We start from the raw sequence: 12,573 nt of genomic DNA on the forward strand, positions 1-12,573 counted from the left end.
GCCTGCGCTGCAGCCCCGCTCCGGGTGCCCGGGCGCCGGGATGCTCCACGCCTTCCTCCTTCGGGTCCCTCCTGGCCCGTCGGCTCTCTACTCACTGCCACGCATCTGGGTTTCTTCCTGGCTCCTTCCGTTCGCCGGAGCGCCTGGATCTCACCAGCACCCAGGCTCCCTTTCCTAGCCTGGAGTGCGCTCCAGAGGCGAAGCGCTTTAGGACGTGCACGGCTGCTTCCCCCTTCCCCTGCGCCCCCAGGGCTCTCGGTCCTTTGCCCTTTGTCCCCCACCCTTGGCTCCCAGCAGCCCAGCTCCCTCCCCGCCGACCCCTAGCCTCCTCAGGTAGGGAACGTGGCTTAGCCCTCTCCTCTTCTTGCTTTGACCTAAGTGCACGTTCTCTCCTACTTCCTTCTGCCTCTCGAGCTAACCCTAACCCTAGCCCCAACATGGATGCTGGCTGCATAGTTGCTTCCCTTGAAGATGAAGCCTGAGAAGGGGGGCGGCGGGGAGTGGGTGAGCATGCGGATTCCTCCGAGGTGAGCATGCCCGATTTTGTGGCTCTGCATCCAAAGCGCGCTGCACCTGCTCCCTCGTCGCCATACCCTGCGTCCCTTGGCCGGGATCACGCCTCCTCCTGAGTCTTGACTTCGCCCTCACCCTTGCCTAAATGTCCTCAGGTCCCCCACCACCTGCACCTCCCCTGTCCTCGGATAGGCATTGCCCAACTTCTCACCTCACCCCACTCGAGTCACGTGGGGCCTTTATCAGGGGCCGGGCTGAACCGCTTCCAGCCAGCGGCTGCCTCCTGACACACCTTTCTCTTGCTCAAGTTTTACACGCCCTGGGGGAGAATGTCAAGAACGCTGGCAGTGCGAGGACTGCTACCCAGTTCCGCTTCGTAGGAACTGACCCGGTCACTGACTGCAGGCTAGCCCCAGGCTCAGCGAAAAGGCCTACGCTCTCCAGCAGCTGGCCCCGTCCCCAGGGGTTCCAGCTAGCAGACCCCCAGTTCTGCAGGACTTCTCTCGCTCGCGGCAAGGAAGGGGCGGGCCGAACCCCATTCTGCCGCGTGTCGCCTAAAAAGGGGTGGGCCTCTTCCATCTACACCCGCTCGCCAAGGGGCGCAGCGCGACCGTGCCTGCTTCGGGCTTTAAAACGAAGCGGAGGTCAACTCGGGGGTCACATTTAAAAGGAAACGGGCATGTGGCTCAGTTCTGGTCCGTCAATCACCTAAAGAGGGCCGGACCGAGCCGTCCAGCCTAGGGAGACGGGCTAACGCGGGCGCTGCAGGTCGGTCCTGCACCATCCAAACGTCGGGCTAATCCCACTTCTGCTTCCTTCTTCGCCAAGAGGGAGAGGCGGACCCGAGTCCTGCTCTCTACGTCACCGAACGAGGCCGGAGCCATGTTGAACCCTGCGACCCTAGCGCTGGCCCTCCTTTCGGAACTCTTCGCCGTCTTTCTAGAGCCTGGCCAATCAAGAACGAAAGAAACGGCCCTATCAGCCTAGAGGCTACCGCCGGAGGACCCGGATGAAGCCGCTCGAGGCCTTTGAACCTCCAGCCCCGCCAATTGTAGCGCAGTCACCATGGAGACGAGGTTGCGTTGAAGGGGTGGGACCAGAGAAGGCGCGACCCTTTTAGGATTGGGCCGGCCCGGCCCGCCGCGTGGTTGCACATGCGCATGTGATCTAACTCCCGGTTTTTTTGTGTTTTTTTTAATCCGGTCGAGTTCTAACCAATCATTGGCTGTGGAGTCACTAGCTCCAAGGTCCAATAGGAACGCCGCTCTTCTCTGTAACAGGAAGCGCCGGAGAGAAAGGGGCTTGTGGTGGGCGAGGCCTATGTAGTCTTGAGCCAATTGCTGCTCGCCTGTGGTCCTGACGGGCAGCTACTCAGACCAATTAAAACCCTCGCTGGCCAAAACGGGGCTGTCGAGTTCTTACCAATCCCGTGGCCACCTGGGCTGACCCCCGAATGTATCAACCAATCGTCCCTGCGCGGGGGACAGGACCGCGCAAGCCTTTTCCCGCCTCCGCCCATTCGACCAATCCTTTCGTTTGCTCCCTGTATGATTGGCAGGCACTCAGCCCAATGGTGATGAAAAAATCTCGAAGCTACGCTAGCGGGCTGTAGGCGGTCCCTTGTTTGTTGGGGTGCGTGTCTGTGTGTTTGGGTGGGTTGAAGGGGTTCACGGGGGGCGAAGTAGAACCGGTCATGGCCGCTGCGGAGGAGGAGGACGGGGGCCCCGAAGGGCCAAATCGAGCGCGGGGCGGGGCGGGCGCGACCTTCGAATGTAATATATGTCTGGAGACCGCTCGGGAAGCTGTGGTCAGCGTGTGTGGCCACTTGTACTGGTGAGAACCGCGGAAGGGGGCGGGAGGAAGGGCTCAGCGCTGCCCCGAGGATGCTGGCGGTGGGGGACCAAGCAGTGACATTCAGAGGGTTCGCACCCATAGGTGAAGCACGAGGAGAGGACGTCTATTTCTGTGCCTTTAGATACGTGTGGGTAGGAGGGGTGTGCGACCCGTGGAAAGTAGAGGCGGTGGGGCAGTACTGTTAGGAGGGTACGGGACGGAAGGGACGCAGCACAGATATGTAAAGTGAGACCACCCCACCCCAAGTGACTGAGCTTCCCAGTACCGGTCCAACGAGATGAGGTTAAGGGAGCCATGCATTAGTTGGCGGATGTGGGGGGCCTCGGGTATCAATCACAGTCAGGTACAATCTGGCAGGGGTTGGTATGACAGATAGGGGCGGGTGGACAGGTTAAACGTAAAGGGTCATGGAAATAGGGTTTTCATTGGGCCTGAAACTGAGTGGAAAGAGTTGCTGGCAAGATACGCGGGTAAAGGAGAGGGGTTTGTCCTGGAAGTGTTGTGGCCGGGTTGAAGATTAGCGAGTAACTAAGTTGGCATACAGATAGAGGAGGGTTGGGCATGGGTGTGTCCATGCTGGGGACAGGGCATTGAGTGTGGTGAGGATAGGTGGAGAAGGAGGAAGGCAAGGTTGGTTGTCCCCTAGAAGTTGAGACTGTGAAAGTCAACAGCAAGGATCTCAGGGAAGAGGAGGGGGGGCGGGTATTTCTAAGGTCTGTGTGCGTCTTCGTATAGCTAGTTTGACCTGTTGCTTTGTTTTTCCTCCTCCCACCCAGTTGGCCCTGCCTTCATCAGGTGGGTACTCAGATCATGAGGGACGTGGGACGGCCTGAGGACCTAGAAGACTTCTGGAAACCCCTTCACTTTTTCCCTCCTCCCTAGTGGCTGGAGACACGGCCGGAGCGGCAAGAGTGCCCAGTCTGCAAAGCTGGGATCAGCAGAGAGAAGGTGGTCCCACTTTACGGGCGAGGGAGCCAGAAGCCCCAGGATCCCAGGTGAGAGAGGAAGCGGTGGTGCCCAGGGAACGCGGAAGGCTTTCTGGCCTGGCAGGCGTGGGGAGAGGAGGTGGTGGTGATGGCAAACCTGTTCACAGCCCCTTTCTCTTTCCTCAGATTGAAAACCCCACCCCGCCCCCAGGGCCAGCGACCTGCTCCTGAGAGCAGAGGGGTGAGTCAGTCGTCCCCGTGAGAGGAGAGGGGTGAGCCTTCTGGACCCAGTGTGTCCCCTTCCTTATCCTCTTCTGTGCTGACTGTCCCCTCCGCCCCAGGGGTTCCAGCCGTTCGGTGATGCTGGGGGTTTTCACTTCTCGTTCGGTGTCGGTGCTTTTCCGTTTGGCTTCTTCACCACCGTCTTCAACACCCATGAGCCTCTCCGTCGAGGCCCGGGTAAGAACCTTCCCTCGGCTCCCACCGGGCCCCTCTACATCCCCCCGAGCCCACTCTCGGCCCGGAAGGGGTCCATTCTCCCCAGCTCTCTTCTGTCCCACAGGTGTGGATCTGGGACAGGGCCACCCGGCCTCCAGCTGGCAGGATTCCCTCTTCCTGTTTCTCGCCATCTTCTTCTTTTTCTGGCTCCTCAGTATTTGAGCTGTGTCTCCTTCCTGCCCACCTCCAGCCCGAGGAAAACCAGTATTGGGGTCCCAGCTGACCCTCCTGACTCTTGACCCTTCTTCCCTAACTCCTCCACTTCTGAGGCCGTCGGGCCCTATCGATCACCCTCTAGGAGGGTGCAGGGTGGAGCAGTGGCCATCTGGACACCGGGTGAGAAAGCCTCCTGTGAACTGCTCGCTCAGGGGGCACCCCAACCCCAGCCCTGACTTAGGGTGACAGACTGAAGAGAATGTCCTTCTCTTCTCCTAACACTTTGCTTTCCCCCCAGATTTCTAATTTGAGGCGGAAAGGTGGGCAAGGCTCCTTCTGACTCCCTTGTTGACTTAATTTAATTTTTCTCTCCCCGCCAGTGTCTAGTATGTATTTTGATTTTCAAGTGCTTCCGCCCACGTACAACCTCCTTTATTACAAATCCAGTAATAATAATAATAATAATAAATGTGAAAAGTTCTGATGGAGCTCTTCCCAGTGTCTTCCTCCCCTCTGCCTTCCAGGACAGGAACACCTGCTCCCCAGCTTGAGCGCAAGTTTGGGGTGGTATGGGGCAGCAGGGGGTGGGGGCCTCTTCTCAGGGGCTGAGGTCACTGCCCACAGACAACACACACACACACAGCACACAGGGCAAGCTGTGTCAGGTGTTTACTTGGCGTCCTTTGTGGGCGGGTGGGGCCTCGTTGTGAAAGGAAACTTGGTGAGTCGGGGGAGAGTTGGGTTGGGGCCGGAACAGCAAGAGGGAAAGAGAGAAGGGAGCCGACAGCTGAGGTCCGGCTGTGGACACCTTAAGGACCTACTGCACTGCCCTGGGCCGCCTCCGGCTCCTCTGACTGGTTCAGCTCTGCACGTTCCTCCTCTTCCTCCTGGCGCTCTGGAGCCTTCCTGGGGAGAATCCTGCACATGGTTCCCAGGACTCTGCTGCTGCATTCCAAGCCCTTCACCGGCCGGCCCGGAAGGGCCATCCTTGAGGTGTCTGCCTGCCTTTCTCCACTCACCTTTGCTCTCTGCGACAGCGCCTTTGCCACAGGATGATCCCGATGAGCAGGGCGGCTGTCCCCAGGCCTCCCAGGATCCCCAGGGCCAGGGCTAGAGTCCCCAGCCCCGAGTCCCCCACAGAACCTGTAGGGAGAGGAGACCTGAGGATACCCCACACGCTGCTCCTTGTGGACCATACCCCCCATCCCCTGCCGCCACATGTCTTGAGGTCCGTCTGCATCTGCGAGTCTCTGACCGCCTCCGACCCCTCACCTGCACTTGGCCCCTCTCGGCCCGTTTCTGGAAGACAAAGAGCCAATCGGAAGGTTTCAGTTCAGGAGAAGGCTGCTTAGGGACTCAAGGGGAGTGTCTCCCTTCTCGGAGGGCGAGGCTCCTTTAGGGCTGGCTGCTCCCTAGCAGGGTTGGGTGGGGCTAAGGAGGACTGGGTGGGGCAGGGTGGCGGGATGGGAGGTGTTGCGCTGGGACCAAGCCAGAATGGGGTTGGGAAGAGGGCCTGCACTACCCTCTCATCCCAGCCCCAGGGTCCCCGGGATTTGCAGGGTGGCGGGGCACCTCCTCACCAAGGATGCTGATGCTGACAGCAGGACTTTGTTGAGATCCGTGGGTGGGATAGGTGGCCACGCAGCTGTAGACACCCTGGTCGTGAGGCTGCACCTCAGACAGGAGCAGCACGGGGCTGAAGAGCAGGGGCAGCGGCGTGCCCTGATGGGGAGCAGGGATGGAAGGCTCTTAGGAAACCCTTGCCCACCATCTCCGACTACCGTAGCTACAGCCTCAGATAAACCCCGCTTTCCTCCCCAGCTCCTCGCCTGCCCTCCTCCCCAGTTGCCAAAGATGCAGCTCCCTACCTCCCATCCCCCTCTCTCCGGTGGTCACTCACATCCTTGAGCCAGTGGACCTGCGGTGGGGGCTGGGCAGGGGCCTCACAGGTCAAGGTCACCGTTCCACCAGGAGCTACTACCCCACTTTCTGGTTCAACCACCAACTGGACCTTCAAGGGCACGGGCTCTGGGGCTGGAGGGGCAAGAGAGGGAGAGTCATGCCTCTCATGGTCCAGTAGAGAGGGGCTTATCCCCTCTCTCCCCGAGGGGTCCATGCCCACCAAGCTCAGGGCTGTCTCCACCTCTGTGCTCACCCCAGACACTGGGCTGAACGGGAGCCGAGTGCAAAGGGCGGTGCCCGGGCAGGCCAAGACTGAAGCTGCAGGAGAAGGTGGGGCGGGGAGCGCCTCCCAGGGCTGGGGTCACTATCAGCTCCGACTGGACTGTGAAAAGCCCTGTCTCAGGGTGTCTCCTGGTCTCTTCCTTCACAGACACTCCTGGGTTGGGCGGAAGACAAGATGAGATGACCCCAGGGGGGATTGTGGGAGAGGGCCAACTCACTCGGAAGGTGGGGGGACGGGACACGGACTCACCTTCCCCATCAGATTTCAGAAGTTTCCCATCCAGCTGCCAGCTAAGAGTCCCTGCAGGGTAGCTCCCCTCTGACACACAGGTCCCCACCTGGGAGAAGTGATTGAGCACCTCGTCATTTAAATAGACACACACACACACACAGCACCACCTTCTACTTCTCTTCCACTACCTTATTGGGGACAGCAGCTGTGAGTTGGGATGCAGGGTCTACAATTTCCGGCTTCCTAGGAATCTCTGGAGGAGAAAACATTGTTGGCTGGTGCGGCAGCGAAGGCCCTCACAGCCCAGGGGTGGGGTGGGGGCACAGGAGACAAGGACTGGAGTGGAAGGCGTTCTAGATAAGAGGTGGGCTCTGGAGCGGGCCTGAAACCCTTACTGTAAACTTGGACTCGGTAGTTGGACTTGGTCTCCTTTCCACTCCTGCTTGTTGCCCGGCACCGAAAAGTCCCCTCATCTTCGATCCCGACAGCAGGAAGGAGGAGGGAGCCATTGGGGAGAATCCGAGCAACGCTGTCCCAGGAGTCTCCCTGGGGAGACAGGACCTTCCAAACTTCTGTCCGACGTGTGTTCTGGGGACAAAGAAGAGGAGCCCTAACTCCAGGTCCTCCGGGGGAGGCCTGATGAGGTGGAGACTGGAGTCATCACTGGTCCCCGCAAGGTAAGTGACTGGGACAGGTGCCCCGCTTACCAGTTTCCACTCCAGCTGCTGGGGTGGTTTCCTGGGGGCCCCCTTACAGTTCAGCACCAGTCTCTCCCCGACCCGGGCTGTGATGTTCTGACCGCTCACTACTGCCCCTGGGAGAGAGCACGTGGTGGGGGTGGAGGGGCAGCCAGGGAGGTTGGGTGAAAGGGGCTTAAGAAATCGCACCCCAGGTTCTTGCAAAGTTCTGGGGAGATTTGCTGGGGGAGCACAAAGTACTCTCCAGGGAGGGCTGGCTGGGAGGGGGAAGTTGGCAAGGGGAGTGGCTCACCCCACAGACTGAGGACCAGCACCCAGGCTCTAGCTGCTGCCATCCTGCCCCAGGCTCCTGGCGCTGTCTGCCCCTTTACTGCTGCTGCCACCGCCCTGGGGCAGCTTGCACCCTGCCCCCCGGCCCTCATCTCCCTATCCTCAGTCTCAGGGAATGCTAGGAATTCATGCCTCTCTGAAGGGTCCTTCAGGTACTTGAAGGACCAACCATGGCCCCAATGCCATATTCCTATCCCAGCACTGCTGGCCTGGCAGATGGCCCCAGCCCCATCTTGACGGAGTCAGGTTGCTACACAACTGGGTTCAGGCCGGGCCATCGTGAACCGTGGGCCTGGGTGGAAGGCAAGGCTGAGAGGAGGCACGAAGAACTTGAATTAAACTGGTTTGGGACTTTTTAAACAGCCCCCCCCCTCCCCAATTTCTGGAGTTGTTTTTGAAAAAAATTCTCAACTAAACCCAGGGAAAAGAAAATTTCCTTTATTTAAATCTGTGATTTGTTCATTGAAACTACAAGTTTACAAGTGAGGAGAGACCTGCCCCTGGACCACGCCTCCCACCCCCACCCATCACACTCCCCACCTCCCTCCCATCCCGCTCAGGGATGCCAGGAGAGGCTCCCTCTCCGACAGGCTTGTTAATCCCCAGGCTGTTTGCGGGGTTCACATGGCAGGGCTCAGATGGTTTTCCTTCCCCCACCTGTCTTCTTGCCGCTTCCCTCCTAGTTCCCCCCACCTCAATTCTGGCATGAGAAAAAAGTTAACTCGTTTCCAGGGAAACTGAGGAACATCTTTATACAAGCACCTCAACCTATATTTAATAGATTTGGCAATAGCCCCCTCCCAATCCTTCCCCACTCCAATCCGTGAAAGTTTAAAAAGAAAAAGGAGTTAGAGACATGCCATTCAGAAGGGCAGGTGGCACCTTGGATTTCCTCAAATTTACTGAGGTCAGCCTTGCCCAAGAGTCGTGGGAAGAGAGGAGGCCAGCAAGGTGGGCCCCACCTGGCCTCCACATCCAGGCCCGCACAACTCAGCCGTTTAGGGGGAGGCCTTGGTGTCTTGCAAAATCCACTTGTTGCTGGACAGGACTGGAGCCTCTTCACCGCCTGTATTGGTTCCCCTTTCCCTTACCTAGACCACCCCAAAACTGGGAAAGCAAGAAATCCAAGCCAAAGCAAACCAATCAATTAACATATTTATAAAACATCTACTTCCCCCAAACTAAATTAAAAATTAAGAACCAACATCCAAAAAAACCAAACAAACCCCCACACCCCCCACACCCCAAAATACAGATCAATCCCAGGGTTTCTTTTTTTCCCTTTGGGAAAAAAAAAAAAAGTTCAACCCCAAAGCCCAGTCAACAATTCCCCTAAAGTAGCAGAAACTCCCTCCGAGGTAGATATCTGAGCCAGACACTCTCGTCCACCGAGCGATTCTATTGGTTTAAGATGAGCTGCGTATGAGGTAATAAAGCCGTCTGAAGGAGCAGGGGGCGGGGATGCACCGGGGGCACGGCCCATGTCCTCTGTCCAGAAGTAGTATCCCCATTTTTGGCATCTCTGGTTGGGCAGGGCTGGCGCCTCCAGATTCCAGAGCTGATAAGTGGGGTGGGGAGAGAAAAGTAGGGGGGAGGGCAGAGAGAAAGAGAAATAGCTGTGTGTGTGTGTGTGCGTGTTTTACAAGAAGTTTAAAAGCAGGGTTCTGGAAGTGTGTATTTCTATGTCATAGAGAAAGGCTGGGAACGAGGAAAAAGGGGGGAAGACAGACCCCCCATCATCCCCTTTGGGGGACCCCATTTTCCCTGCCATGTAGTTACACCCCCAGCACTGAGTCCGGTCCAGGAGGGGAAGCCCCCATTTGCCCTTCTCTTGTCTTGTGCTTCTCCTGTGTCTGGGGTGTGTCCTCTGGTTGTCTCCATCTTCAAGAGTCGCCTCCAGAGCCCCTGCCCTGTGGGCCTGAGGGGCAAGGTCAGTTGGAAGTGTCAGAGTGAACGCTCCCTGGACCCTCTGTCGGGGAAGTAACTGAGGATGGGGTCACAGCCTCCTGCCAGCCACCATTTGCCTAGAAAAAGAGAGGGAGAAACAGAGTTAGGCAAGGGCCCCCGGGAAGCCCTGTGTGGGGACAGTGCTGGCAGGGAGAAGACCTCCTTTTCACGATGGCTTCTGATAGCCGCTCACCCTCATTTCTCGGGGGCTGTACATCTGGCCCCCTCCTAGGTTATCGCCGTAGCCCCCAGGCCCCATCGAGTGTCGGAGCGACTCCACCTGCAGGCAGCACAGGAAGGGATGACAAGGTGAGAAGCTGCAGAAGGACACGTTCGTGGATCCTCCAGGGAGGGGACGCACGGGTTTGAGAAGCCAACGTGGCACCTGACCTGGGCAGCAGAATAGGAATCTCCGTTGAGCCCAGGCATCCCCAGAAACATGTCTCCGGATCCTGAGAGGTTGAAAGAGCCACCAGAGCCTTGAGGGGAGCAGAGAAAGGATTAGGAAGACCCCAGCAGGCCCCTCAGCTTTCAAAGACCCTTTTGCACTTGCCCTGTGTGGCTGTGCTGCTGTACCGACATTACCCACAAGACAACAGACTGTTCCCTGAGCCTCCCTTGGCCACCTGCTGGAAGAAGAGCCCCAGGACCTACTGGGGTGGCCTCAGTCCCTCCACATCCCCAGCTTGTCTTTTTTTTTTTCCCCCAGCTTGTCTTGTCTCAGCTTAAGACTCTTATTTTACGCCCCAAGGTCCCCTTCTGCCGTGACCCTGCCTAGACAGGAAGCAGGAACAGAAGCAGGAAGTGTGTAAGACAGCCAGGCCGGGTGGTGGGGGCTCTACCTGCAGAGGAAGGAGGTGTGGGGGAGCTGGTGCGGCTGTGCCCCCCCTGAGTGACTGACACTGCGGTCTTGACGGCATAGATGTTGGCTTCCTCTTGGAACTTTCCAATGTTCTTCTTATAGCGAATCCGCTTGTTGCCAAACCAGTTGGAGACCTGTGGGGTGTTGGGAGGGTCAGGAGGAAATGAGGTCCCTCACTTAATGGGAATTGAGGGTGTCTGGGGCCCCAACACTCCTTTTCCCAAAGCCACTTGAAAGACATACCACACCCCCCCACACCCCCCTCATACCTGAGAGACAGTAATGCCGCACTTCTTGGCGAGCTCCTCCTTTGCCTCCTCGCTGGGATACGGGTTACTCAGGTGGGAGTAGAAGTACTCATTTAAGACCTCCGTGGCCTGTTTGCTGAAGTTCCGACGTTTTCGTCTGCAGGGGAGGGAGAAGGGCAGTGAACGGGGTGTTGTCTTGGCAGGGCCACCATGCTGCTTGAACTGGATGACGCCGCTGTCACACGGGGCCACCTTACGGATGGTGGCTGGCCTGGCCCCTAGACCCCACCTGGCATCCAGGAAGCGGGAACGCAGAATCATGACGGCCTCACAGGTGCTCTGCTTGAGTTGCATCTGGATGGCGCTGAACTTCCGGTGGATGATGCTGACCATGCGCTCCATCTCCTTGGGGGCCACTGGCCGCGTGCGGCTCTGCTCCCTCAGCAGGTTCATGACGTGGGTTGTGAACTCGTTACAGGCCTACAAGGGGGAGTGTGTGTGTGCCCGTGTGTGGCGGGGGAGCAGTCCATCGGCTTGGGGGCACCCCTCAAAAGCCTCACCCTCCACCCTCGTCTCCTCACCTGTTCATACTTCTCTAGCTCTGAGTGGTAGATGTGGCGGATCTGGGCAAGTTTGCTGCGATAGTCGGAGTGTTCGATGGAGTTGTCAGGGGACACGCCACCCCCAGAGGCCGCAGCGGCTGCGGCTGCAGCGGCTGAGCCTCCCCCTTTCTCGGGTCCAGCCACACCCTCTGCCAGAAGCATGTTGTCCAAGCGCATCAGCTGCGGGTCCACAGGCTCCTCCTCTTGGGAGCTCCGGATGCTCAGGCCTAGCGTGCAGGCAGGTGCACTCAGGGTCCCAGGGTCCCCCACACTCAACTCTCAGCCCTCCAGAGCCCCAAGTTTTCCAGCTTTGGCTTCTACCCAAGTCCCCTCTAGCAACCTTCTAGATGGCCCACTTTCCTCAGAACCCCAAACACTTTGTTCAACTCATTCAGTAAACAGGACAGAACAGAGGGATCCGAGGGGGGCCCACATACCCGTTTTCTCCTTGATTTCACACAGGACGCTGAAAAGCGCAGGCTTCATTCGGTGGCAATTTAGAGCATGCTTCCTTCAGAAGAATGGGGGTGCAGAAAGAGAAAAGTTGAGGAGCTACAGAAAGGGAGCAGAGGGTAGGAGAGGGAAGCAGCGGGGACATCTGTGGAAGGAGCAGGGAACTTCAAAGAGGGGCTGGGGGCTGAATGGCTTTGGGGGGCATGGGGCAGAGATGTGAGCCCAGTGCTTGGGTTCGGTTAGACAGCGGGAAGATGCTAAAGAGAGGGCTTAGAAGGGGGGCGGAGGAAGCATTTAGGGGCTGCCACCAGAGAAAGGGCGGCGACTCGGTAGATTTCACAGGAAATCAGATGGAGAGAGACAGGCGGCTAAGAGTCAGGATCTGAGGGTGACACGAGTTGGGGGCGCTGGGCTCAAGTGGGAAATCCAGTGTAGAAGCTTGCAAGAATCCTGGGACTGAGCAGGGTGGAAGATGCCACTGACCGAGCCAGCTTCTGCCTGAGCTTCGGGAGAAGGGCTGGCAGCTCTGGGAGGGAGTGCAGACCCCCAGGTTTGGGGAGGATGGGGGGCGGGCTGGGCGGAGAGTTTCGGGAGAGGCGAGGCTAGCCGGACAGGGCTCCTAAGTCTGGAAGCCAGAAGGGGGCTCCGGAGATGGAAGGACAGCACTGGAAGGGAGTGTGGGGGTCAGCGAGAGGTTAGAGGGGGGAGGGGGCATGAGACCACCTGGGGTCCCCCCCCCCAAGGTCTCACGGTCAGGGGGTGGGAGGGGGGCTGAGAGGGGTCACTTATCCCGGGGTCCCCAGGAGTGGGGAGAGAAGAGGGCTGCAGGGCTTCCCAGAGGGTCGCGGAGTTCGGGGGCTCTCAGAAGATTCGGACCTATGCTGGGGGTCTGGCCAGGCCTGTGGGGGGCGGTCCCGGGGTGGGGGCACTCACTTGGCCTGGGCCTCGTCCAGGCTCTGGTCGGTGATGGTCATTATCTGCTGCAGAATGTCCCCGATGTCTTGCTTCCCTCGGCCTCCCGGGACACCTCCGCTGCCCCCACCGGGATCTCCGCCACCGGGAGGCTCGCC

The 12,573-nt window shown here is 58.7% G+C and overlaps 4 protein-coding genes across 6 annotated transcripts in view; 1 reads left to right on the top strand and 3 right to left on the bottom strand.

The window, feature by feature from the left end:
• Positions 1-1,492, bottom strand: part of AGPAT1 (1-acylglycerol-3-phosphate O-acyltransferase 1) — an 8,176-nt gene extending 6,684 nt beyond the window's left edge. Inside the window, exon 1 of one of the 2 annotated variants that reach the window (XM_004711724.3) lies at positions 1,222-1,492. The gene's annotated coding sequence lies outside the window, so the exon portion shown is untranslated. Of the gene's footprint in view, positions 1-724; positions 1,029-1,221 lie in introns of those variants that run through there. The other variant, XM_045292739.1, reaches the window with a different exon arrangement.
• A 679-nt stretch (positions 1,493-2,171) lies between these two features.
• RNF5 (ring finger protein 5) lies at positions 2,172-4,435 on the top strand. Of its 2 annotated transcripts, none has more exons than XM_045292740.1 (6): positions 2,172-2,346; positions 3,144-3,162; positions 3,250-3,362; positions 3,480-3,534; positions 3,635-3,747; positions 3,851-4,435. In XM_045292740.1, the coding sequence occupies exons 1-6, from the start codon at positions 2,207-2,209 to the stop codon at positions 3,951-3,953; spliced, it is 543 nt and encodes a 180-aa protein (XP_045148675.1). In that variant the 5' UTR covers positions 2,172-2,206; the 3' UTR covers positions 3,954-4,435. The 2 variants fall into 2 exon arrangements, with proteins under 2 accessions (XP_045148675.1, XP_004711785.1); XM_004711728.3 differs by having other exon boundaries at positions 2,183-2,346; positions 3,635-3,752; positions 3,856-4,435.
• Positions 4,436-4,524: 89 nt separating this feature from the next.
• Positions 4,525-7,782, bottom strand: AGER (advanced glycosylation end-product specific receptor). Its single transcript, XM_045292862.1, has 11 exons — positions 7,354-7,782; positions 7,071-7,177; positions 6,759-6,951; positions 6,552-6,616; positions 6,382-6,469; positions 6,103-6,285; positions 5,848-5,981; positions 5,528-5,669; positions 5,220-5,246; positions 4,967-5,090; positions 4,525-4,853 (listed from the first exon to the last, which is right to left on the bottom strand). The coding sequence occupies exons 1-11, from the start codon at positions 7,481-7,483 to the stop codon at positions 4,757-4,759; spliced, it is 1,290 nt and encodes a 429-aa protein (XP_045148797.1). The 5' UTR covers positions 7,484-7,782; the 3' UTR covers positions 4,525-4,756.
• Positions 7,783-9,048: 1,266 nt separating this feature from the next.
• On the bottom strand, positions 9,049-12,567 carry PBX2 (PBX homeobox 2). Its single transcript, XM_004711727.3, has 9 exons — positions 12,437-12,567; positions 11,488-11,561; positions 11,030-11,277; positions 10,738-10,928; positions 10,470-10,605; positions 10,181-10,334; positions 9,729-9,817; positions 9,532-9,618; positions 9,049-9,415 (listed from the first exon to the last, which is right to left on the bottom strand). Exons 1-9 carry the CDS (start codon positions 12,475-12,477, stop codon positions 9,323-9,325), a joined length of 1,113 nt encoding a protein of 370 aa, XP_004711784.1. The 5' UTR covers positions 12,478-12,567; the 3' UTR covers positions 9,049-9,322.
• Between the last annotated feature and the right edge of the window lie 6 nt (positions 12,568-12,573).

The sequence above is a fragment of the Echinops telfairi genome, unplaced genomic scaffold, assembly GCF_000313985.2.
Source record: "Echinops telfairi isolate 266 unplaced genomic scaffold, ASM31398v2 ScPeMD7_655;HRSCAF=1070, whole genome shotgun sequence".
Classification (NCBI taxonomy): domain Eukaryota; kingdom Metazoa; phylum Chordata; class Mammalia; order Afrosoricida; family Tenrecidae; genus Echinops; species Echinops telfairi.